Genomic DNA, 26237 nt, shown 5'->3' with positions numbered 1-26237 from the left:
GTCATCTTAAATTAATTTTTGTCTATTTAGTTCCCCACAGGTTGCTGGTGTTCCTAGATTCCGGTTTGGGCCACCTGAAGATATGCCACAAACGAGTTCTAGTCACTCTGATCTTGGCCAACTTGCTTCTCAAGGAGGTGAATAGCTAAATAAAAGCTTGGCTCTCTTGGATTTGCATGTATTTGGTAATAAACTGTTCTGACATAATTTTTTTTTAGGTGAGCAAGTATTAATTTTAAAAAAACTTATATCTAAATAATTCTTATCATAATTTATGGAAAAAGGTGTAATATATTTAATACTTACTAAGCACTGCCTTAGATATAAGTGTTCCCAACAAAATTTTCAGTTCTCTGGGCATAATGACTGACTTTTACATCTGTATCTCTTTAGGCTCCTAGTATAGTATCAGGAATATTTGTTGTGCCCATAAATACACCTGGGTACTACCATCCATTTTAAAGTTGTTGGAAGGAATGCAGCATATTTTTTTAGCTTGATGTTTAACATTCCAGTTAAGTTTATAAAACTAGTTTGATATTTGCCATTAACATTAAAAATAAAAAATGTTAAAAAATATGTGGAATAAAATGATATCTAAATTAAGTAATAGCAGTTGGTTACTTGGACATGAATTAGGCTATTTCTGGAGTTAATTACCTTTTAATCATTGGTTGCCATTCATAGAACACACTATTTCTGGGAAACTGTTACGGTATTTTGTAAATGAATAGGAATGCATACTGGTCTAATAATAAGCCCAGAACAGAAGAATAGTCTGCAGCCCTGATATAAGTCGTGAAATTCATCTGAGTCCCTGGGTGGTTTAGGATGTTAGGTCTAATACTGTTTGCCTCTATCAATATGAAATTGTGAGTTGACTTCAGAGGAATTCAAAGTTTAAATGTGGCTTTATTATAGTACTTCTAAGACTTGGAAGTGAGATCTAAGCTTAGATTGGAATGCTACCACTTTACTAGTAACTTGGGAAAATTAATTAACTTCTTTGGAATTCAGTTTCTTTAGCAAAAAAGACTAATAATAAGCCTGCAGTTTTGGTGAAGAGTAAATTCAAACAGAGTATGTAGTTCATAGGTGGCTACTCAATAAAGTTAGCTTTTATGAAACTATGAGAGAACTTCAGCTGGTCTTTTTTAGGGTACTTAAGTTAGTGTTGTTTCCATGGTGACTCATTGGTAAAGAATCCATCTGCCAATAAAGGGGACACAGGTTTGATCCTTGGGTTGGGAAGATCCCCTGGAGAAGGAAATGGCAACCCACTCCAGTATTGTTGTCTGGGAAATCGTGGGCTACAGTCCATAGGGTTGCAAAGAGTCAGACACAACTGAGCAACTAAACAACAACAAATTAGTGTTAGCTTTAAGGATACATTTAAATTGTATTTACATTTTGGGGGGATTGACCTTTGCTTAATGGGCTAATTGTGGGCTTCAACAGAGTTGTGTGTTTCCACTGACTAGTTTTCTTTCTTTTCGATATCTAGGATGTGGACAGTATTTTGTCTTTTCAATCTTTAATGTTCAAAATTGTCTTTAGGTTTGGGAATGTATGAAACACCCCTTTTCCTAGCTCATGAGGAGGAGTCGGGTGGCCGAAGTGTTCCTACTACTCCTCTGCAAGTAGCAGCCCCAGGTAGGTATCAAAGGTGGATCAGTAGATTATGTTTTATTGGTGAAATGGAAACCTGTGATTAAAAATTTAAGGAAACCACAACGCTAAAGTTTTCATTGCTCTTCTGGTCTTTTCATTTTCAAGTGACTGTATTTACTGAGAGCACCACCTCCGATGCCTCAGAGCATGCTTCTCAGTCTGTTCCAATGGTGACAACATCCACTGGTACTTTATCCACAACAAACGAAACAGCAACAGGTGATGATGGAGATGAAGTATTTGTGGAGGCAGAATCTGAAGGGTAAATGTTTACCTCGTAATTTTTGCATGCTTATACTTGTCAGACTTTTACATTTTATTGTTCTTTCCTTAAGCCAGAAAGAAACGGTCTCTTGAACTATATTTTCAGTGGCATCCTTTTATAAAAATAAACCAAGCCATATATTTTGGAAAGCCAATTTTTGCACAAAATATTATATTTTAAGACTTAGATATTATTATTACAGAAGAGAGATAACTTTTAAAATGGTTATATCCTTGAAAATTACATATGATGCATTCTAGGACAAAGTATTCTCTAAAATCACTGGTCCTCTTCCACTAATGTAGCTGCTTGAACTTTTCCCTAAGAAAGAAGTCTTTCTGTGAAAATTAGGAAATGTTAGGAAATGACTCACTTTTCCATTTAGTAGTGGACTCTCAAGCAAACCTCACCTGTTTTTTATTTATGTGCATTTAGAACTTGGTCTGAAACACTGACTTCTTAAAAATTAGAAATCTTCAAGACCTGACTTAACACATCAGTTATAAACAAAGTTTAAAAAGAAGTATTTCACAACAAATCATCTGAATTTTTTTTAAACCAAAGGAGGTGGAACAGTTTAATAGAAAGAACTCACTGGACAGTGCTTTGGCGAAGTTTAACTCTCAAAGAGGAACCTGATTCTTTATAAAATAAAAATGTTAGACTGCTTCGTAGTCAAAAGCATAGCTAGAAGTAGAACCCAGATTCCTAGCTAGTGCTCAAGTATTGTTTTATTTAGCAACATTTTGTTAGTGTAATTAACAGCCCAACTCTAGTAGATATATAAGAAAAAATAAAGTCTACTGATACACCTCTAACTCAGTGTTGCTTAATTTGAGAAAGTTACACACCCTGCTGAAAATACTAGCTGCTTTTAATTCCATACCATATATGCAAATCACTTTATATGTGTCATTTTTAATCCACACAGTATCAGAAAGTTTTGTCTCCATTTTACGAATGATTTTGAACATGTTAAAATAACTTGCTTAGACTGTACTTCTCTAGTTTTCAACTGTAGCAGAGTTATAAGAGGTATCTTTCAGGTTCAGTTCAGTTCAGTTGCTCAGTTGTGTCCAATTCTTTGTGACCCCGTGGACTACAGCACGCCAGGCTTCCCTGTCCGTCACCAACTCCCGGAGCTTGCTCAAATTCATGTCCGTCGAGTCAGTGATGCCATCCAACCATCTTATCTTTTGTGGTCCTCTTCACCTCCTGCCTTCAGTCTTCCTAGCATCAGGGTCCTTTCCAGTGAGTCGTTCTTCACATCAGGTGGCCAAAAGTATTGGATTTTATTTCATCGTCAGTCCTTCCAATGAATATTCAGGACTGATTTCCTTTAGGATTGACTGGTTTGATCTCCTTACTGACCAGGGTACTCTCAAAAGTCTTCTCCAACACCACAGTTCAAAAGTATCTATTCTTCAGCGCTCAGCTTTCCAACTTTCAAATCTGTACACGACTACTGGAAAAACCATAGCTTTGACTAGACAGACCTTTGTTGGCAAAGTAATGTCTCTGCTTTTTAATATGCTGTATAGGTTGATCATAACTTTTCTTCCAAGGAGCAAGCGTCTTTTAATTTTATGGGTGCAGTCACCATCTGCAGTGATTTTGGAGTCTAAGAAAATAAAGTCTGTCACTGTTTCCCTTGTTTCCCCATCCGTTTGCTGTAAAGTGATGGGACCGGATGCCATGATCTTCCTTTTTTGGATGTTGAGTTTTAAGGCAACTTTTTCACTCTGCTCTTTCACTTTCATCAGGAGGCTCTTTAGTTCTTCTTTGCTTGCAGCCATAAGGGTGGTGTCATCTGCATATCTGAGGTTATTGATATTTCTCCTGGCAATCTTGATTCTAGCTTGTGCTTCATCCAGCCCGGCATTTCGCATGATGTAATCTGCATATAAGTTAAATAAGTAGGGTGACAATGTAGAGCCTTGATCTTTCAGGTACATGGTTATATGGGCTGAAGTTTGCATGTGATAGAAACAGGAGCACATATAAGTTATTCTTATACTCTTAATCTTCCTCACTTGTTTTTTGATGTGCTTTCTTGAATGGGAGAGAGAGGTGAACTTACAGCTTTGAGCCAGGAATTCACCTACCCTAGCCTCATCTGGCGGAGAAGGCAATGGCACCCCACTCCAGTACTCTTGCCTGGAAAATACCATGGATGGAGGAGCCTGGTGGGCTGCAGTCCATGGGGTCGCTGAGAGTTGGACACAACTGAGCGATTTCACTTTCACTTTTCACTTTCATGCATTGGAGAAGGAAATGGCAACCCACTCCAGTGTTCTTGCCTGGAGAATCCCAGGAACGGCGGAGCCTGGTGGGCTGCCGTCTATGGGGTCGCACAGAGTCGGACACGACTAAAGTGACTTGGCGGCGGCAGCAGCAGCAGCAGTAGCAGCCTCATCTGGGCTAGAGCCCATGGTGAAACAGTGGTATATTATTAATAGTTGGAACTGCTGTGGGTTATTTTAGTATCTAGTTTTGTTGAAAGTTGTTTTGCAGTTTATCAAAACCCAGATACTGTTATCTACCGTGAACATCAAGAATGTGAACATCTTTTGTTTAAAAAAAAAAAAACAGCAAAAAAGAGGAAAAAATAAAATTGGAATATGTCCTAGTGAGAAAAGAAGTGAGGGAAAAGGAACTTGAGCTCTCTTTTCCTCTGCCTTTTAAATATATGGTTACTACTGTTAGAGTCTGAAATTTTGAGTTGGAGGGGACCTCTGGGTTATCTAAATGATAGACTATATCAAAGAAAAGTTTGGGAACAATTTAGGATACATGCTAGGATCAGTTTTGTGTTTTCTAATGAATTTTTGTTTTCCTCTTTTAGTATTAGTTCAGAAGCAGGCCTCGAAATTGATAGCCAGCAGGAAGAAGAGCCTGTTCAGGCCTCTGATGAGTCAGATCTTCCTTCCACCAGCCAGGACCCTCCTTCCAGTTCTTCTGTAGGTAAGTCCCTGCTCCAGACTGCAGCATAGCTTTTACACATCAGTCTTGTTTTCAGAAGACACTGTTCTGTTAGTAACAATTGATAATTCTTTTTTCCTTGACTTTTAAAATGCTTCATTTGAAAGGAAATTTTTACGTTATTAAAAAGAACTTAATTTACATTAAAGGGAATTGGTTGTATCAAAAGTGCCATAGGGGCTGGAGGGATGGATTATTGGGAGGGACGCTAAAGAGTAGTCTCCAGGCCTCTTGCCTATATTTAAACCAGAGCAATTCCTTTTTTATTTCTTCTAACTGATAAGTTCTGCATGAGATTTGGTAGATAGAGTTGAGGGTTGGGAGGCCTGTTGCTTAAAAAGAAATTGAAATTGACTGATGTAAATAGTTTTATACTTTGGTTTTTCATATTTTTGAAGTTAACTTTGGAAAGGGCTATGGATCTTTCTTGCAGTACAAATTATTTCTGCAGCTCCTTTTAAAAAATAATTAATACTTATTGGGCACTTAGTTTGTATCAGACAGTATTCTAAGCCTTTTACCTGTATTTATTCATTTAATTCTCATACCACCCAGCGTGGTAAGCACATATCTCCATTTCATAGAAATGGGAACTGAGTCACAAAAAGGTTTAATAATTTCCTTCAAAGTCACACAATAATGGCCAAGCCAGGATGCAAACTCAAGAAGTTTGACTGGAGACTCCACTCTTAACTGGTACGCTGAGATAGCTTATTTATCTCAGAGTTTTTAGCTAGGGAATTTCTTTTATTATTAAAGAAATATATCCTCAGTCACCCACTCTTAATTATTTCATTTTAAATTATTTATAGCAGTAATCTTCAAACTCTGTCATGGAACCTTCAGGTTTTATGGAAGACCTGCTCAGTTACTACTTTTTTCAGTCTTTTTTTGGCTGTCTCAAGACCTCTTCTCCCTTGCTATTGCTTTTCTGTAACCCATTACCTAATATGCCCAGATTCAGATTCTGTATCTGTCTTTTAACAGCTAGTAACTTTAAATCTCTGCTCACTTCATTGTGAAATATGGACATTCATAACTCATCTTGCAATCAGGATTAGAAATAATGTATGTAAATTATATAACTCAGTGCTTTGCACACAGTAAGGCTCAAATTGTAGCTATCATAATTATTATCAATATGATAATTCATATCATTATGAATAATATAATAATTGAAGTTCTATGCCCCCAGTCATATTCTGCTGTCCCATGAAAATTGTCTTTCCTCCACGGGAGGGCACAAGTTATATCTTACCAGAGCTTGCATAAGAAAATACGGTTCTTGTTCCCTTTTACAGTATAATATGAAATGAGGGTGTTAACACTAATCCTCCCCATCTGAGCAGTCATCCCTGTGGTCAGCAAATATTTAAGTGTCTACCAAGTGCCAGGCAGTTTTACAGAAGCATTACTAAAGAAAGTGATATTTAAGGAAAAACCTGAAGGTAAGGGAGCAAATCTGTGCAGCTCTTCAGGGGAAGGTGTTCCAGGATGAGAAAAAGAGTAGATGCAGAGTCCATAAGGCAACAGTGTGATATGTTTAGGATCAGCAAAGGGGCCTGTGTGGCTGAAACATAATCTGGACAGAGAGAGAATAGCAGGAGATAATGGGATGGGGGAGGATAGATCTTGTAGCCCATTGTCATTTCTTCGGCTTTCGTGGATATAGCAGGCTTTTGGAGGGCTTCAGACAGTGTGGTGACATGATCTGACTGAACTTAGTATCAGTTTGGCTGCTGTGTAGAGAAGAGACTGAAAGTGAGTAATCGGCAGCAACAGAGAAAGTTTGGAGAATATTGCAGTAATTGAAGGTAAAGACAATGATGTTTTAGACAGGACAGTGGAATCAAGATTGTGAGGAGTCAGAGTCAGGATATAGATTAAAATTAGAGCTTACAGGATTTGCTAATGCTTGGATTGGGGATGTCTGGAAAAGGGAGGAGTCAGATATGACTGGTGGTATATTGCAATGGACTGTTGTTTCCTGAAGGATGTTGGTAGTTTGTTTCCCTTTGTATTCCCCAGCCCCTTTCTCAGTGTCTGATACGTGGATAGGAGCCAAGTAAATATTTATTATTAAATCATAAGAGTTGGGTGAAATGAATGAAAAAGTCAGAAACAATTTTTAAAAATTTTTTTAACTTTTTACCTTTTTGTTTGTTAAATGTCCCTTATTAAAAAAAAACAAACAATATTTAAATATAGAAAGCAATGGGCACCTCTGCATTCTATCCATGCATTCACTTAGTAACTAGTTTTTGTCATCTTAACTGCTTTCTTGTTTATTAACTTGCTTTCCTGTATATTAATGCTTTTCTTAGATACTAGCAGTAGTCAGCCGAAGCCTTTCAGACGAGTAAGACTTCAGACGACATTGAGACAAGGTGTCCGTGGTCGCCAGTTTAACAGACAGAGAGGTAAATTTCTAATACACTGATCACGTGATAGGATGTGCAATAGTATTAAATGGAATGAGTTTTCTAATCCTTAAGCTTCCAATGTGTATTTATTTGACTTTTTTTGTTTGTTCTTTAAAATAACTCCAGGGGCTGATTAAATAATTACACGTTGAGCTTGTTATGTTTACTAATCTATAAGCTGCTTGTAGACAGGTTTGTGTACCATAGGTGTATAATGAATATGTGCTTATATTTTATTCTTACTCATTTCTTCCTTGAATTCAGGGTAAGATCTGGAAAAGCTAAAATGTTATGGTGCTGTGTAATCACTTGTTACATCTCTGCCTTTTGTTGTTATACCTTTTATACAGAAGAATAAGGATTTGTGATCTGTTTAGTCACAAAAGAAAAGTTAAAAAATGTAAAGAAAAATGTAAAACTTTAATATCTTTGTTTTCTAGTTTAACTGTTAGAGATTGCATTCATGTTATAAAACATTAATCTAATTGTAATGATTTCCACTGAAGATGTAAAATACCTAACATGGTTTTGTGTCTATATGCTTAGACACTTGATCTTGAAAATTTTTATAATGAATTAGGGTAAGTGAATACTCTAGTTTTAAGCTAACTTCTTAAAATACTCTAGTTTGAGCTAACTTTGAAGGATGCATTCAGTTTTTTTTCTTGTTTTCTCTTACAGGTGTGAGCCATGCAATGGGAGGGAGAGGAGGAATAAATAGAGGAAATATTAATTAAATGTTCTATAAACTATAATAACTGTGAATAAGATTACCAGATCTGTTTCAGTGTAATGACTGTCAAGTTTAAAAACACTTTTGTATTTAAGTTGGTGTGCTTATCTCAACATTCTTTATTAATAAAATGTATTTCAGTGTCAACATTGATCATTCGTTTCTTCATTTTAATTAGTTGGCTCTTCCTTCGCCCATCAGTCTAAGGACACTTGTACCAAGTATTGGATAAGGTCTGCCCAGAACGAGTAGTAATGGCTCTTGCTGTCCTACTTGGCACGTCGATGTTATAGTATTGATCTAAAAAGAGGAAGGATAAGAAAATAAAACACTTAAAAGTAGTTTCTATTTAGTGTTATGCTGAAAGAGAGTATTTATCATTTTAATATAAGAAATGTATTAATTTCAACTTTTCTGAAAACCACCTGCCTAGGCAGACTGACCTTTCACCATCTTTGATTAAAATTGTATTTAATTCTGCTTTTTCAGTGTAGGAATTTGAGAAAACCAAGTTAGTTTAAAAAATGGTAATTTGTTTGAATTTTATTCTTTAAAAAAATATATTCTGATGTCATTTATATAGGCAGAATAGCTTATATTTTCATGACTTTTTCAAAGAAAAATACCCCAGGTAATATAATTAATAAAATTAGTTTCTCAGGAACTTCCTTTTGATCTTCAGACTGTGTAATTATATAAATCAATATAACTTTATAGTAAGTAAGGCCTCTGTTAAATGCCACTGATAATAAAAGTAAAATAATGTTTTCATTAGCAGTTTTAACTCAGTTTAGTGGATGTTTTATTATACTAGGCTTTAATCTCATGAAGGATAGGGCAGAAATGAATTGTAATCCATTCAGTTTAATTGAAAATAAACCAATAATCTAAGCTTTCTCTTCAGAATAATTAGAGTAAGTGATAGAATTTAACTTCTCACCTTTGGTCACCATTGAACACTTGGTTTTGCTTTGATTTTATTCATGTTTCAGAGATAATAACTTACCTTTAGAAAAGGCATAGTAATCATAGCCATCGGGTTTTCTGACGTTGGGCAGTGATATTGCTGAAGTAACCACGTTTGGAAGTCCTCTCCACAGTGTGCTCACTTTAACTTCATTATGGAGGAAGCCTGTAGATGACATTCTCAGTGTGTTAGATTGAACGGCAGTGTACTGTATTGGAAAGAGCAGTTGTTGAGTCACACAGACATGGGTTTTAACCATAGTTTGGGAGTAGCTCTGTTACCTTGGGTGAGTTAACTTCAATGCCTCAACTTTATAGATTTGAGCTTAATGTTCTTAGTTAATGGTATTTATTATAATTAATAAGCCTGAATAAATTGTCTTTCTTATCCACAAAAAAAAATACGGTATTGATCTTTGGTCATTCATTGAGGTAAATTGATGTTTTACATTAATAAGCTTAAAGTATTAGGGTTATTTGGTCAGAATTTATATTTAATAATCAATGCTATATTACATCTACTTCATGTGTAAGAATTAACACAGTAAAAAATATTACCTTTGTCTTGATAAGGGACTCGGACAGGTGAGTAGTGAATCCTGATGGTGTGTATTTGAGAAGGTCCTATAGCACGTTCAAATCGACGTCTCCTAACTTGTGCTGTTTCTCCATACACAGAATAGTTTATAGCAGGCCTTCTTCCAGTACACTTTTGGGTGGGTTCCTGTTTGTAAGTGTACTGCTGAACGCTGCCACCTATGATGAATTAGAAAATCACATATATCATGAAAATTAATTTTAATGCCCAAAAGAGGTGGAAAGAGCTTTTTACAAAGTAGAGAAAACAATGGATGTTTTTTATACAGTATAGTCCAGACATTAATAATGGTTATTAGTCATAAAGCCAACACACTGGATAGTTCAGCTTTGTTTGAAAATAAATAACATTCTTTATGTAAATGTCCTAAAAACTCATGAAATTGTGATTTGAATGTCAAGAAAGCAAAATACTTCTTACTGCCCTTAATTTATTTTTTAATTGAAAATATTTGATTTTTGACATTAAAGCTATTTGTTGACAGTAATCCCAGTAATAAATGAAAATATTTAAGAAATTTTCCTGTCAGATCTCTCCTTAAAAGTTTTCTTAATTTTGTTAATTATGTAACACATACCTCTCTTGAAAAAATACACAGATTCAGGTCTGTTCTTGTATTGAGCTATTGAGAGAGCCGCCACTATTTTCCCATTTAGTCCTCCAAATCCTTTGGAGATTAGTTTGGGATATCCTGCATCTTTTATGTCGTTGGTGAAACGCCAGTACTGAGAACCCTGATCGTTAAAAAGAGGAAATGATATGAACAGCTTTTTTAAAAGGTTATAAAGTGAGTGGGGGGAAGATTAGAAACTCATTATTAGATTTAGGTATTGGGAGAAAGTTTTACCTTAGTTAATAATTTGAATAATTTGACAAGGTTACCAAATTAACATCAAATTTTAATGGTAGTTTGTGTAAGTATGGAGACCTTCTGAAATGGAAGTTAAACTGATTTATGTTTTCATAATAAAAAGTAACTTTGCTGATTTCTCTCACAAAGATATTTTTCTTACCTTAAAGAAGAACGTTTTTCCCTCACAGTTGCATCTAGTAAAAACTGTATCAATGGGGGAGGGAATTCCCCACACTTCAGTAATTCTCCGAGGTGGAGGTGGTGGACTGAATGGAGTCAACATCCAGAAATAATGACCTAAAATTGAAAGTGATGATCAGCCTACAAGCAGAATGAAGACCGAAACCTACCCCAGAAGAAACCAAAATCAAGTCTTTTAAAAATAGTTATCATAAACAGATTGAATGTGTTGACAAGCATTCTATGATGGTTAGAATTGTGAGTACTAAATGCTGACGACAGTATTTGAACATTTCTGAGAGTAGATGTTTCTCAAGTCTGAAATTTAGCCTGACAAAATGTTTAGTTTCCCAGTTTTCTAGAAAGGGCCTTCTAGCTTTGATTTACAGAAAGTCACTTAATCTCTCAATTTCTTTATCTGTTAGAATTAAGTAGTTATAATTGAATAACTTAGTTGTGTTTGTTACTTTGTTCCCAGGTGGCTTAGATGGTCAGCAATCTGTGCAATGTCAGAGACCCAGGTTTGATCCCTGGGTCAGGAAGTTCCCCTGGAGAAGGGAATGGCAACCCACTCCAGTATTCTTGCCTGGAAAAACCCATGGACAGAGGAGCCTGGTGGGCTACAGTCCATGGGGTTGCAAAGAGTCAGACACAACTGGGCAACTAACATACTTTGACTATGTCTAACTTTTTTAATCCAATACTTGAGTATTTACCCTCAAGTCCTTATAATTTATGTGAGGTAAGTTTATCAGTCAGGTTTCCCTCCAGGAAGCTCAATTCAGATTTGTACTCCCATGACTCGTTCTCATGAATTCCAAGAACAAAACAAGGAGCAGAAAAAGAAATGTGTACAAAACTCACCTCGAAATGCAACTAGTGTCCCATTACGCAAAGTAGTCAGTCCATCCACAGGCCTACCATTGCATAAATTAGTTTCATCTGAAACAAATTAACAAATTAAGCCAACATAAAAATGAGAAGAGGGTTCCGCTCATTTCAGATCTTCCCATTAGGTTCTCTTTTCTCTGTTCACCCTTTCCTAAGCTCTTGAAGAGTACATGTTGGAGGTATATGCATTTCGGAAAAAGTGTTAACTGTTACATGTTAAAAAAGTGATACTGTTCATAGTTTTACTTAAAGGTGATATTACTCAAAAAAGTGTATAAACATACATTATGAATTGAAATGGGTCAGGGTACCTGATCTTCATGTAAATTTGACAGGTATTAGATGTTCAGTGTCAATGTCAAATTCTGTTTCTTAGTTCTGATTGCCCTGTGGAATTGGTTTGGCAAAAAATATTGCAGATTCTTGTAACCCTAGGTTATTTGATTTTCCAAATACCAAATAAACTTATCTGATTACCTCTCTGCTTACATGTAGAGAAGATGTAAAACTTCACAAGTTAAGTTCAGGGTTCTAAATATATATCAGTAGAATAACACCAAATCAGGGCATTCTGGTTCAGAAAGATTTAACATTGCCAATTTTAAACATGGAAGTAACTGATTGATATTACCTGAAAACATGGGGTTGATGCCGAAGCCTTGACCGTGTCCTCTCACTATGATTTCAGTGCCTGGAATAACTATAGGAGTTAGCACAGGGGGCCTGAAAATCACGTGAGGTTTTTCTCCTTCAGCAGCATCTCCATCCTCATTCTTCGGGTTTACCTCAATTATTTCTGAGTTGGGGGTTGGGGTAGGGCTGGTGGTGGTTTGGAGCATGGCTTCTGGTAAAGAGGTAGGAGTCGGTTCAGGCATTACTGATGTCATCTTTGGGGGTGTTGGTGTAGTCTTTGGTTTTCTCACTCTAGGTGTTGGCTTTTTGGTCGAAGTGGGCTTTTTGGGTGCTTTGGTTGGTTTCTGCGGTTTAGGAGTTGTCACTTGAGAATTAGTAGCTGTGCCTTTTGGTACAGCTGTGGTTTTTTCAGGCTTGTTTGCAGTCTTTTTGGTCGTCGTCTTTGTGGCAGTCATTACTTTAGGTGCAAGAGTTGTCTTAGGAGTAATTTTGGATGACGTGGTCTGTTTGGTTGTGGTAGATGTTACACCTGTGGTTGTACTTGGTGTTTTGGATTCAGTAGCCTTTTCTGTTTTAGTTGCTGCCTCTGTTACAATCTTAGCTACAGCTGTTGTAATTTCAGGTGTAGAATGTATGTCTTTTTCTGTGGACTTGTCTTTAACTGTTGTAGTCATTTCAGGTTTGTTCACTTTAGGAGCCTTGATTGTGGGTACTGCAGGTTCCTTGGGACTCTTTCCGAGAGCCTTTGGTGTGGGTTCTATAGGAGGCTGAGGAGTTGATTCAGCAGGGCTCTTCGGAGTAGTGGCAGGCTGCACGGCAGTAGTTGAAGTAGAGGCCTTTGAGGTGGTTGGAGCAGGTATATCAGGAGAACTTGGAGCAGGTGTCTCAGGAAAATTTGGAGTGGGCTCCTTGGGTTTAGCAGGAGCTGGCTCCTTGGGGGTGGTGGGTGCAGGCTCCTTGGGGATGGTAGGAGCAGGCTCCTTGGGGGTGATGGGAGCAGGCTCCTTGGGGCTGGTGGGAGCAGGCTCCTTGGGGCTGGTGGGAGCAGGCTCCTTGGGGGTGGTAGTGGGTGCAGGCTCCTTGGGGCTGGTGGGTGCAGGCTCCTCGGGGATGGTGGGAGCAGGCTTCTTGGGGGTGGTGGGAGCAGGCTCCTTGGGGGTGGTGGTGGGAGCAGGCTCCTTGGGGGTGGTGGTGGGAGCAGGCTCCTTGGGGGTGGTGGTGGGAGCAGGCTCCTTGGGGGCAGTTGGTGCAGGCTCCTTGGGGGTGTTGGGAGCAGGCTCCTTGGGGGCAGTTGGTGCAGGCTCGTTGGGGGCAGTTGGTGCAGGCTTGTTGGGGGCAGTTGGTGCAGGCTCCTTGGGGGCAGTTGGTGCAGGCTCCTTGGGGGTGGTGGGAGCAGGCTCCTTGGGGGTAGTTGGTACAGGCTCCTTGGGGGAAGTTGGTGCAGGCTCCTTGGGGATAGTTGGTGCAGGCTCCTTGGGGGTGGTGGGTACAGGCTTCTTGGTGGTGGTGGTGGGAGCAGGCTCCTTGGGGGTGGTGGTGGGAGCAGGCTCCTTGGTGGTGGTGTTGGGAGCAGGCTCCTTGGGGGTGGTGGGAGCAGGCTCCTTGGTGGTGGTGGTGGGTGCAGGCTCCTTGGTGGTGGTGGGAGCAGACTCCTTGGGGGTGGTGGTGGGAGCAGGCTCCTTGGTGGTGGTGGGAGCAGACTCCTTGGTGGTGGGTGCAGGCTCCTCGGTGGTGGGAGCAGGCTCCTTGGTGGTGGTGGGAGCAGGCTCCTTGGTGGTGGGTGCAGGCTCCTCGGTGTTGGGAGCAGGCTCCTTGGGGGTGGTGGTGGGAGCAGGCTCCTTGGGGGTGGTGGGAGCAGGCTCCTTGGTGGTGGTGGGTGCAGGCTCCTTGGTGGTGGTGGGAGCAGGCTCCTTGGTGGTGGTGGTGGGTGCAGGCTCCTTGGTGGTGGTGGTGGGTGCAGGCTGCTTGGGGGTGGTGGGAGCAGGCTCCTTGGTGGTGGTGGGAGCAGGCTCCTTCGGGGTGGTGGTGGGAGCAGGCTCCTTGGTGGTGGTGGGTGCAGGCTCCTTGGGGGTGGTGGGTGCAGGCTCCTTGGTGGTGGTGGTGGGTGCAGGCTCCTTGGTGGTGGTGGGAGCAGGCTCCTTGGTGGTGGTGGTGGGAGCAGGCTCCTTGGGGGTGGTGGGTGCAGGCTCCTTGGTGGTGGGAGTAGGCTTCTTGGGGGTGGTGGGTGTAGGGGATCTGGTTATAGTTTTAGCTTTGGGTGTAGATGTAGCAGGAGCTTCAGGTGTGGGTGCAAGACCTTTAGTAGATGTATTCTCTGCAGTTCGTGTCTCTTTAGCTGAAGTTGTCTTCTCTTTTGCGCTAGTGGAAGTCTGTTTGCTTGTCGTAGAAGTCTCTTTAGTTTCAACTGTTGTCTCTCTGACTGTCGAAGGTATCTCTTTAGTTGTGTCAGAATTAGGTGGAAGACTGGGCTTAGGAAGTGTTGGTTTTACTGTTGTAATCTTGGGAGTCGTGGTAACTTTATTACGTTGAGTGGTGGGAATGATAGGAGTTGGGGTGAGCTTGAAATCACCATTATCCAGTCCACTTCCACCTTCATCTATAACTGGTGGTTCTAGGGTAGGTTTATTTTTAGGAGTTCTTTTCTTCTTATCTTTTACTAGAGGAAAAAAATATATATATTTTTTAATTTTTGGGACATAAAGATGCCATCCTTATCATTGACTGGCTGTGTGTATCTAGGCAAATTGCTAATCTCTAACGTGTCTATTGATTTACTGTAAAATGGTAAATACTATTTTACTGGACTATTTTAGGGAATGAATAAGGGATGAAAAATATAAAATTCAATACAATTAATACATGGAAGCAAGTGGCAACTTGGAAATTGTTAATATGATCAATAACACTAAGTCAACTCTCATATCAATGTTCTTTGCCCTCACTTGCTTAGCTCTTCTTATTCCTTATTGCTCATTGCCCCTTTACTGGAAATCTAGTTCCAGCATCTTTAGACCCACTGAGCCAGTTCCCTCAGAAACCTCTATATCTGCATCAAGAAATCTGTTCCAGTCACCCCCAAGCTTCCAGCTTAGCCCTGCATCCATGCACATGGCTTTGAACTTCCTTCTTTTCTCTGTCCGTCTAAACTCAGCAGTCTCAGGGGATACAGAGAGGGAGATTAGGATAACATGGCAGCAAAAGGACCCTATTTAACAGGACTTCCCGCAGCAGCCACCCCACGGGTGAACCACAGAACCCAAGCACACCACTTAGATGAGTTCTGTTTCTCAAACAATTCTATTAATTCTCAGAGATTAAATATCTTGCTATTCAGCTAGAAAGAAGGCTTCGGGGGAAATAACCACCCAGGAAATAGAATTCTTCAAAACTCCAGTATCCAAAATCTGCCATTTCCTGGAGAATAAGAATATCTTTTAGAAATTTAGGAAATATTTTTAAAAAGCAGAACAAACGAAATTTCTCTTTCGGAGGTAATCACCAATTCTGTAGTATGTCCTTTACTACAGAAAAATCAGATATGACATAATTAGAAAAATAATAAGATCCATAAAATGTGAATAAGAATAATATTGCCTTTCAGGAATATATGAGAATTTAATGGATTAAAGTTTCAAACTACTTAAGGAAGAATATAAATGTTCGTTATAGGGAAGGAGAAATGAAACCGCAAGATAGAAGAGAGAGAAATGCTATCAGGTAGAGGGGAACTGAAATAGAAAACCATTAGCAATCATCTCTGATGCCATCCTATGGTTCTCCAGTTGCTGCTCTCGTCTTCTTTGGCTTTACAGAGTGATGTCTTAGCTGCTTGGCTCTAATTTCCTATAGGAAATTTTCATGAATATCTTTTAATATTTATGAAGTTACACCCCCCCCCCAGTATTGAAATGTCCTCAAATCATTCTCCCACACACATTACTTTTAGATAATTATTGTTCGCATGGCATTGATATAGTCATTGATCTTTATCAATGCTCAAACCTTTGGGTTTCTTCTTTAATTCTCTATTATCAGCTGAATTTTTGGAAGACTTGATTTTCCGAATAGTTGAAGAGGAAGAGGAAGAGGAGGAGGAAGACTCTTGATTTTCAGAAACAGAATGTTCTATAAATCAAATAAAAAAGTTGATCACACCAACTGTGATTTAAAGCAAAAAAGAACTGCCAGTCCAAATACAACAAAAAATGCTGTTAATTGATCTACAAATGTCATATTCTGCTTTTGTTTTATCAGTAAAATGAGCAACTGCTCTTGTAAATGTCAGTTAAAAGCAAGGCACCTGATCTTGTCACAGATACTAGAGTGTAACTGTTCAATATATAACTTTCACTCAGCTTTCTTATATCCCACCGAATCAAATTGTTATACAAAGAAAATCATGGGCTCTTTTTAAAACAATAAGTCTTGTTTCTTCTGATTATTTTAATCTAGTCCTATACAGTTTGGTAAATAAGAAAAATAACTTTGGCTTGAACTTTGACTTAAACAAAAAGTGTGAGGAGCCTTTAATGACTCCGAAGATCACCTTATTCTATGAAGAGTTCATAGAAGTAATCCACCTACAGGTTGTTTCATCTTAGAAACAACCTTTTGTTGCATCTGTCATCTTCCTACCTTCTGTTATTTCCTCTGATTCTATAACTTTCTTAGTCTTCTTCTTGTTTGGTGATTTGGGTGAACGTTTGGTTGTTGATTTGATGGTCTGAGATGCTCCTGGAGGTGGAGGTGCAGTCTTTGGAGGTGGTGGTGGTGTGGGGTTATGCACTGAGGCCAAGCAAGACAGGTCGGTTAATATCTTGTTCACATTCATCAGCAATTCTTAACTGTGAAAGGCACAGATGCCATCTGGCTTCAAGAGTAGATGCTGGTGAAAACCAGTGCAGGCAAGCTCTTAGCCCAGCACTAACTACTACAAATTAATGAATTCTGAGAATGCATTACTATTAAAAAAAAAAAAAAGGATTCTCAAATCACTGTAAATTATGAGTTGGAGCAAAGGCTCAGGAGTCAGAAGACCTGAATTCCAGTTCTAGACCTGCAAAGCTCTGCTGTTGACCTTGGGCAAATGGGCAAGCCCTCTTGAATCACCCTGCCTGCAAACTGACATGTTTTCTCCTAGATAATTTCCAGAGGTGTTTGCCTGCCTAAAAAATGCTTAACTCTGTGCGCAGCATCCTTTATTCCAGCCTTCTGTGTTACAAAAATAATCCCTGCATGTGGTTGACAGATATGCTCTCAAGAAGAAAAATATAAAAATTACATTTTCCTGTTGTCATATTCATTGAAATCAAATGATACCAATTTACCTTTTTTCTTTTTTTTAATTACAAAAGTTCTACATGAATATTTACCCCTGGAAGAATTTCACACTTTCAGATTATGCTTTCCTCAAAATGCATTGCCCTTATCCAAGATAAAATAGCTTAATGGTTTGGCATGTATCTTTAACCTTGTATCGCCCCTACTCTTTGCCCCTTCTTAGGCCTAGAGGAGAAGACATGGAACATGTTTTGACCATTAGGAACCAGGAGAAAAGAAGAGGGACTTCTGAAAGATAAGAAAGCAGAGAACAGGGAGAGAGGAGGCCCCGAGGGTGGGGGAGAGTGGTGATAAATCCTGCTACTCTTACCGAACTTCTCCTCCACTGTTTTTGTAATTTCCATGAACTGACCACCACAATGTTCCCGCTTTCTTCTCCCCTCCCAAAAATGTCAGGTACCACAACTTGAGAAAATTTTTTTCACATTCTAATGATCTTGAGCAAACTATTTAACCTCTTGGACTGTTTTCTCATCCACATTCAGAGGTGCTTGACTGCTTCAATTCTTGAACTGTTAGGACTTTGAGACATATAGATGCCTATAAGCAGTATCTTTAGCAATCTTAAAACGACTAAATGGTGAGTTGCAAGATAGTTTGGGTGTGTTTTTTGTTTGTTTGTTTGTTTTTAAAGAAAATGCTGAAGCTCTAATGGATGCCTCTATTTTCACTTGGACCCTGACCATCTCTGAATTCTGTGAATGAAGCACTACCTTCATCAACTTTTTTTTCATTGAGTTTTATATACACATCAAGTAATCTGACCCACCACTTGGTAGCATAAACTATTGCCTTTATTAATATGGTTCTCTCAATGATTGATCATTCTCTAATCATCTTCCCTCCCTATCCATCCTCTGCCCAAAATAAATTCTTAGTTTTTTGTCTCACAGCCAAAACAATTATCAGAGTGATGAGTGAATAAGAAGGTCATCTCATAGGTCCATCTGAAAGCTGCAGGAACTCTGCACTTGGAGATTTTAATTACAAGGGTGTTGTCTCCGTTATTTTTGGAATGCTTTCCAATGAAAACAGTGAAGAGTTAAGAAATGTTCCTCCACTATGCTGATTAATAGTTTTCCACCCTATTTCTTCACTGTTTGAAAGAAGCAAAAGATGCACCCTTGTTTAAATAAAATGATAAGATTATGCAAGCAGTACGTATTTTCACTTTTACTCTACAGATATTTTAACAGAGTAGGATTTAAGAGAAAACACTTGGTTAAAAAAAAGGAATCAATTATTTAAATACGTTTTTATAAATATTTTTTCTTTTGGTAAATTTAGAGGGTTTTATTAAGCTCTCAGAGTACTCCTTCAGGACCTATAATCAGAGAAGAGGATTTAAAATGGAACTACCTTTTTTTATTGACCCCTTCATATACAGACATTTAGATAGAGACTTGAGACTGAAGAGAGGGGAGAGGAACACAGTAGACACTTAACTTCTTGGTCTGCTGATCAATTTAGTGCTTTAAACTGACTCCTAAATTTACTAGTTCAGAGAAGTAAACTCTGTCCTCAGATATACACTCAAGAACGCTGAGAGCAAAAGCACAGATAGTTCAAAGGACAGTTGACTTTTTGAGGTCAGCACAATGGGGTTAGACAGGAAATCATCAAATGAGCTGGATACTGTTGATTTAACCTGCAGTTGAACCACACCTAGAAGCGAAAAGCATGGATAATCGGCCCCTATCTCTGTTTCTCTTGTGCTCCTGGAACCTGGCTGAGCCAGGGAGTGATAGGAAGAAGTGTTCTTTCTTTAATTCATCGCGGTGAAACAAAGAGCTTACATGTTAGTAAAATCAAGACCTGAGATGGACCATGTGTTAGACATTATCTGTGGCACTAGGGTAGGTGCACAGATCTGGCTGTACTGAGAAGCACTGACGGTAATGGGATGCTTACCTGCTTCACAAAAAGTGCCATAATCGGAACAGCACTTGCCATACTTCTTACAGTCTGAGTCGCAGTCACACTCCCTCCCTCTTGCAAAGGATTCGAAGCAGCGGCCTTTACAGGAAAGCTCTACCCAGAGCAAAGCAAAACATTATAGGTTATTGGTTGTGCGGTCCATCATGCCTATGTATTGATTAACCATTTTCCACCTTATAGCTGACTAGAGCTTCAAAAGTGCATAGCTAAGTCTTCTTTGGCATTTGGGAAATGGTTGGTTTCCCAAATGAAGACAGTTGAAGTCAAGAAAGAAATCTGGAGACTTAGGGAAACTTTTCTTGCCCTTCATGGCTCCAAGAGACATCCCAATGCTGTCTGAGTCATTTCATGTATGGACAACGGAAAACTGAGAAATGTCTAAAGAGGTAAGCATCCTTCGTATGAATTCCCCCATCCTCTCCTCACACCATTACTTTCCAAATGGATTTTTTAAATTGTTCATACATATTTTATAACAATATATCCTAAAGAGTTGACTTAAATAGGTAACTAGTTAGGCTCAAAAATTATTCAGAATGCACAGACCTTTATTATGACAAACTGGCATGGTATAGAGCTGAAAGATGTCAGCCCAATCCTTTGGTATGGACTATATAAGAGAAGTCTGCTTGTTTTCCCCAAAAGCCTTGGTTAAAGCCACAGTGATTTACACAGACATATTTGAAATAATTACCTTACACAACAAATAAATTGTACAACAATATATTTACCAACTTCACATGCAAATTCTAAAGCAGACATAACTTTGAGCCACCTTAATAATTTTCATAAATTGAAATTTTTGCACATTAACAACAAAATGGTCAAAAATATCTTTAAGTGAAGTATCATAATTTAAATTACACCCTTTGGTTTTAACTGAAATTCATCATTAAATACTCATTATTAAACACTGTAAAGTGCCTTTTTTCAGGTAACCTAGAAACATATTAATATCAAAAAGTCAAACAGTAAGCAAAATTATTTTATTTCCATGAACCTCTTTGACGAAGCTATTGAAGGGCTCCATCACTAAGTAATTACCTCTCTGGTTAATAGCAAAGAATTACTACTGTTTACTTAACGACTCCTGAGTCACAATATTAAGTCTCTATTTAAAACAAGACATGACGCTTGGCACTAGTCAATAGCCTTGTGCAAGTGACAGGTTTCCAGGTTCCCCTTAGCCGCCCCCATGGTCGCAGCTTGACGTCATCTTCAGGCACAGCAGCACACTGCACAGCACACACATTTACGCAAGGGAAGGGAGAAAGGCACTTCAGCACAAAGACGCGGAACAGTCTGACAACAGCACTGCACGGGGTGCAAGGGGACTCACAGGACATGAGCTTGACAGAGGAGACACGAGCTCTCAGGACTTACCCACAGTGCATTCTTTCTTGAAGTCAGGGCAGCACTCCATGTAGTGTTGACAGTTATAATCACAGTTGCAGGTGGCATCTCTAGAATACCCTTCCCCACATCTCCCTGCACAGCTTGATAAATCTAAAATCATACAATACTAGCGTAAACATGGCCAAATGACTTTATATAAAGAAGAGGTCCAAGGAGAAGGACTAAGCCTCTTGGTGATGGAGAGTTTTATCCATTGGAAAAGGTTGGGAATGATGGTGTGATGGGTCCCAGTGACCTTTGCTTCGTCCTAGGTGACCTTGACCATGCCTTTTAGTCATTACTAGACTGAAAACATAAATACACCTTTGAAAACCAGGCTGAGTAATGGCGTTGCACAAAGAGGGTGCTCTTCCCGGGGGAGGGCAGCTACAATTCTACTAATGCTGCCATTTACCAAGCATCTCTGTGCTGGTCACTGAGTCACACGTTATCTCTAGTGCTCCTGAAACGCTGCCAGGAGAATTTCAGTAGTCTCCTTTTTAGAGATAAGAAAGCTGAAACTCAGAAATTTTAGGAACTCGTTTAAGGGCACCCAGTTAGTTAATAGTTCCAGCACATATGTATTACAGGTCAGTGATCACATATCAGTCATTCATATCGACCTCTTTCCCTGTTAGAAATATCCTGATTTGTATACTAAATTGCATGGTCATCCTAAGGAAACAGCCCACCTAGAATCTGAGCCCTGATTTATCTGAATCCAAAACCCGAACTTTCCCCACCCGATCACATCGCCTCTCATTCCTGATGATGCATTTACAGCAAGCTGGCTATGCTTGCTGTAAATTTTCCTCTACTCCTGCTCCTTTCGCTGGTGGGGATAACTGGGGTCTATAAATGTGGGGAGAAGTCAGAGGCCTTCAACCACTGCTAAAGAGAGTACAAAATAGGTAATTCTTGAAAAGCATCTGAGCATGAATATAAAAGTCATGAACAGAATTATTTTAGATAAAGTAAAAGCATAATTATCCTTACACATACTTTTTAAATCATTTGGAAACACCATGAAAACCTCCCTGAGAAATAACCACAGAAATGTAACAACTGAATCCATCCATGGAATAGAGACTGGCAGGTGCAATGTTCTGAATCCACAGAGGGATGTTGAAGCACTGAAAAAATCTCGAAATAATGAATCCAGGAAAATTAAAGTCTTACTATGCAAGTAAAACAGTGAACATTAGGACAACTTTCAGAACTTTTTACATACATATGTGTACAGTGCATACAAAAATGCTTATCATATATAGTGTATGTATATAAATACATATATTATATATACAGAAAAAAGAACGGGAAGAGATTGAGAAGGCAAGAAAAGCAGACAAGACAACATCAAAAGGTTATTCTTTTGCAACCAGCAGATTTCTGAAATAGGAAGTCAATTATTTTTATAGGAAAAACTCATTTCCATAGATTTAATGAATGTCCTAGTTTTATTGACTTGAACAACTAGTTTTAAAATCATTTAATTAAAGGAGTAAAATTTTTTGTGACCCACCAATAGTATTACGAAGGAGAAGTGACTTAGGAAATGCACCTGTGTTATGAACCTTGTAATATTATTCTGAGAAAGCAGAAGAACTTGGAGACACCAGAGTACTCATCATTCCTGATTAAATATTTATATTTGCTCTCATGAGTTTTTCCACCTTACCTAAGTGATTCTGAAACTATGTCCATGCAGGCAGGTATCTCACATGCTCAGTTGATTTAATCGTTTTACTGAAAGTGTCTACCTTATAAAAGTAATTTTGTCACAACAGTTATGTACCTTGATTTTTCTTCTCTCATATTTTGCTTATCAAAGGAAAAAAAGGGAAGCAAAAATCCAAAGCTTGGTGTTATTGTTAAGTAATCTATTTTATGATGCTAGAGAATTCTGTTAAGGTGATTACACTGCACGTACCTTAACATTTTCTAAAAATGAATAATAAGAACTGTTTTTACAGGACTGTTTCTGGAGGGCTGTGAATGGTTCAGTGTTGTAAAATGACATTCACACCTGTATAAATTCCTATCTGAATAAATAGTCCTTGAAAGAAGAAGGCACACTTTCAAGATTACTAAAATGCCCTTTGAAACGTAAGTATTCACTGTAGTATATTTATATCAAGATGATGCCAACATAAGCTATCACGAATTTATTTGATACAAAAGATTAGTTGAATTTGTAAACATGTAGGAAAAATCATATGCTGTTTAAATACTGTTCATTTTGGTTAGTTTGATGAGATATCATTCCAACATAGTTTTATTGTGTGTCTGTGTGTTTTAAACCTTTGGGAGAACCATAGAAACAATAAGTACAAAAACTACTCTATTGAAAAGCGCAAAACTCTACAAAGATTTCATAATATAAAATGCTTATAAATATGCTACACATTCTTTACTTTTAAGGTTTTACTATACATTAGAGTCAGACAAATATCATTTTTAGAAAGTTATTTCTTTTGTTGTCATAAAAGTCAGAACTGAGCAATTAGCAATCTCTGTCAAATAAAAGTATTTTTGACAGTTAAGGTACCTTGAGAAGAAGCTTGCTGAATCAAGAAAACAGAAAGCAGCAGCAAGTAAATGGGAAGTATTTTCCACTCCATGGCTGTTTTCAGGTACTGAGCCCTCGCTGGAAAGAAAATAAAAGTATTAGAAAACTCCTCTTGGATCTCACCACTAATTTATGCTTGTATTACAGCATCTCAATAGTTTCAAAATTCAATTTAATGATAAAAAACTTTCCCATTCTTAAAGCAAGACATTTAAAAGTAACCAGCCTTAATTCATTGTAAATACTTGACCATTAGATTTAATCTTATACAGAGAAAAATATCATCAAATCACCATCTCAATCATGTTACTGACCATTTTAATACTTTAGAATCTCCCAAATAGAAAAAAAAGACATCTTAAAACTCTATTCAAATTACAGCATGTACTTAAAGTATAAGATTTAAATCCAATATTGAAGGGAAAAAATAAGTAACCAGCTTAAGTAAAATTTAATTGAACAGAGTTATCATTCCAACATTCTCTTAACTCTCAATATAAATTCATAAGCTTCCAGCAGGTGTATTGCATAAATGTGATTCTTTTCTAAACTCTCCAGCTACTATCCTTATAAATCTTTTCAAGCACCTTTAATAAAGTATATCCTTATTGAGCTGAAAACGTATAATTCCATGAAGCAAGTTAACTGTGACACTTACCCGTAAAAGAAGAGATGAACTTCTCCAATGTCCCGTAAGTCTTATATATCAGAGCAAATGTTAGGATGAACCAATTAGTCCAAAGGTTAGACAAAATCAACAGTGACAACCTATGAAATCAAACTTTCCTCATTTATTGGAACAGGTCCCACCCGACCAGACTTAAGTAACATCTGGAAAACACTTCCGTTAATAAAAATGACTACTACAAATAAATTTAGATTTATTGGCCCAAACACACTTCTAATTTCTAAGTGAAGTGAACAAATTGTTCTGAGATGGTAAATTGCTTGGCAGGCTTTGACTGGTGCAACAACTTTAAAACAGTCAAATGCTGGTATCATTTCTTTTTTTTTTTTCCTTTTTCCAGTCAACCCAGCAAAGAGTGTTTTTGAAACTTTATCTAGTTTCAGCTTGTGGCATAAGTTTTCTGAACTTATACATTCAAATGTTTAATTTTTTTTCTTGAGTATTTTCATTTTCACTGAGCACAGAAAATATGCTATCAGTTACCTATTAGGTGGATGATTTTCACTGTGGATTTTATATCTTCCTTTACTATGTAAAAACCTGCTCAAAAACTATATTGATGTCTCCCTTAACACCTTTATTTAAGCCCAGTAATATTTGGAAAAGGTCTTTTTACTTATTCATGTAGCTTCCTTGTCACAGAGAAAATGTGAACCATCAGCTTCCCAGAGTTGGGTCAGCTAGCTCAAGGTTTTACCCGGTTTGATAGGAAATATTCCTGTTCAAGGGCTTCCCAGGTGGCGCTAGTGGTAAAGAATACACCTTCCAATGCAGGAGACTTAAGAGATATGGGTTCGATCCCTGGGTTGGAAAGATCCCCTGGAGAAGGGAATGGCAGCGCACACCAGTATTCTTGCCTGAAGAATCCCATGGACAGAGGAGCCTGGCGGCCTGCAGTCCATGGGGTCACAAGGAGTCGGACCCCACTGAAATGACTGAGCATGCACGCACTTCCCTGTTCAAGTCCTCTCTACCTACATAGGGGCCTAGTTTATGTCCTAGCGCCTCCCTGAAATCTTGTCAGATCAATCTAAAGCACAACTGCAATGATTATTGAATTAACTGTTCATCTGCCTTATTCCCACCTCCCAGGCCCCTCAAACAATCTGAATTTCCCCAGGACAACTAACTTCTATGTCTTCATATGTAGTCCAGTGCTTCACCAAGATGTGTTCAATACACGCTTATTGAACCAAACTGTTGTGAGCTGGAGTCTGCTGTATACTATGTGTTTGGTAGGTGCTACGCTTAATTATCATTTTAAAATGCCTTTAAACTTATATCTAATCATCCATGTTTTACAAATAAGATGAAGATCTACAGATGAAGAATCTGTGACCCTACTAAGGATACGTAAACGAGTAGGAGCCAGAGCCAAAATTTGAACCTATTTATTTTGCGGTCTACTGTATTCCTACTCTATCTGGCTCCCTTCTGATCAAAGTCACCCCTTCAGTACTTAATCAGGGTACTAAATGTTACTCCTCCATGTGTACGTGTGGGTTTATGAGATTATGAGATGGTTTTGTAAAACCCAGAGATTGTAATATAAGCATCTCTTTTGTTTCCACAATTCTTATTCTGGGCTATATGTATGAGGACAATTTAGAGACTATCTGATCTACACAATCTCCTTTCTCTGAGAACTACCTCCCTGACTTTAGGGATATTTCCCTTTTAGCCAGTTTCATATACATGATCTTACCACATCAGCCTCAGCCGGCAAGATGGGGAATAGAAACCTGAAATAAACTGGGTTAATATGTTTCCCTGTCCTGGAAATTTGGAATTGCAATCCAGAGACGACAAGTTTGTCTATTTAGACATGTAACGTGCGAACAACTGTCTAAGGAAGTAGAGAAAGTCCTTCAGAATAAAGACATGCAAGTGAAGGAAGCAGTCACGCAGAGAGTGTTCTGAGAGCTTTCTGGGTCTTTGTTCCTGAGACCCAGGTGCCTTCTTGCCCTGGGTCTTTATGGCAGATTCTCCCTTAGGGGACGAAATTGGCTAAAGATTATGATTTGTCTTACAGACAATCCTGTTGGATGGAACTGAACTAAATTAATTCTTAGCTTTCCTGAGGTCAAGAAGGGGAAGCTAGAAGCTTTGTAA

General features: G+C 38.4%; 2 protein-coding genes across 5 annotated transcripts in view; one reads left to right on the top strand and one right to left on the bottom strand.

The window, feature by feature from the left end:
- Positions 1–8221, top strand: part of TPR (translocated promoter region, nuclear basket protein) — a 63680-nt gene extending 55459 nt beyond the window's left edge. Inside the window, exons 47-52 of the mRNA XM_069544140.1 lie at positions 31–137; positions 1558–1653; positions 1777–1933; positions 4782–4900; positions 7243–7338; positions 8023–8221. Coding sequence (XP_069400241.1) covers positions 31–137; positions 1558–1653; positions 1777–1933; positions 4782–4900; positions 7243–7338; positions 8023–8078 — 631 coding nt within the window. The 3' untranslated portion in view covers positions 8079–8221. The remainder of the gene's footprint in view (positions 1–30; positions 138–1557; positions 1654–1776; positions 1934–4781; positions 4901–7242; positions 7339–8022) is intronic.
- PRG4 (proteoglycan 4) lies at positions 8157–24245 on the bottom strand. 4 transcript variants are annotated; one of them, XM_069544145.1, is made up of 13 exons: positions 24096–24163; positions 23417–23515; positions 20857–20979; positions 19447–19566; positions 16831–16980; positions 16198–16320; positions 12194–14851; positions 11536–11613; positions 10652–10788; positions 10216–10372; positions 9599–9796; positions 9081–9206; positions 8157–8374 (listed from the first exon to the last, which is right to left on the bottom strand). In XM_069544145.1, the coding sequence occupies exons 2-13, from the start codon at positions 23487–23489 to the stop codon at positions 8277–8279; spliced, it is 4041 nt and encodes a 1346-aa protein (XP_069400246.1). In that variant the 5' UTR covers positions 23490–23515; positions 24096–24163; the 3' UTR covers positions 8157–8276. The 4 variants fall into 4 exon arrangements, with proteins under 4 accessions (XP_069400246.1, XP_069400245.1, XP_069400244.1 ...); XM_069544144.1 differs by lacking the exons at positions 16198–16320; positions 16831–16980 and having other exon boundaries at positions 12194–13396; positions 13472–14851; positions 24096–24161; XM_069544143.1 differs by lacking the exons at positions 16198–16320; positions 16831–16980 and having other exon boundaries at positions 12194–13447; positions 13496–14851; positions 24096–24161.
- Positions 24246–26237: the final 1992 nt, after the last annotated feature.

Source organism: Ovis canadensis, chromosome 12 (assembly GCF_042477335.2).
Source record: "Ovis canadensis isolate MfBH-ARS-UI-01 breed Bighorn chromosome 12, ARS-UI_OviCan_v2, whole genome shotgun sequence".
Classification (NCBI taxonomy): Eukaryota; Metazoa; Chordata; class Mammalia; order Artiodactyla; family Bovidae; genus Ovis; species Ovis canadensis.
Note: the sequence above shows the minus strand (reverse complement) of the source record. Positions and strands in the feature narration are given on the sequence as shown.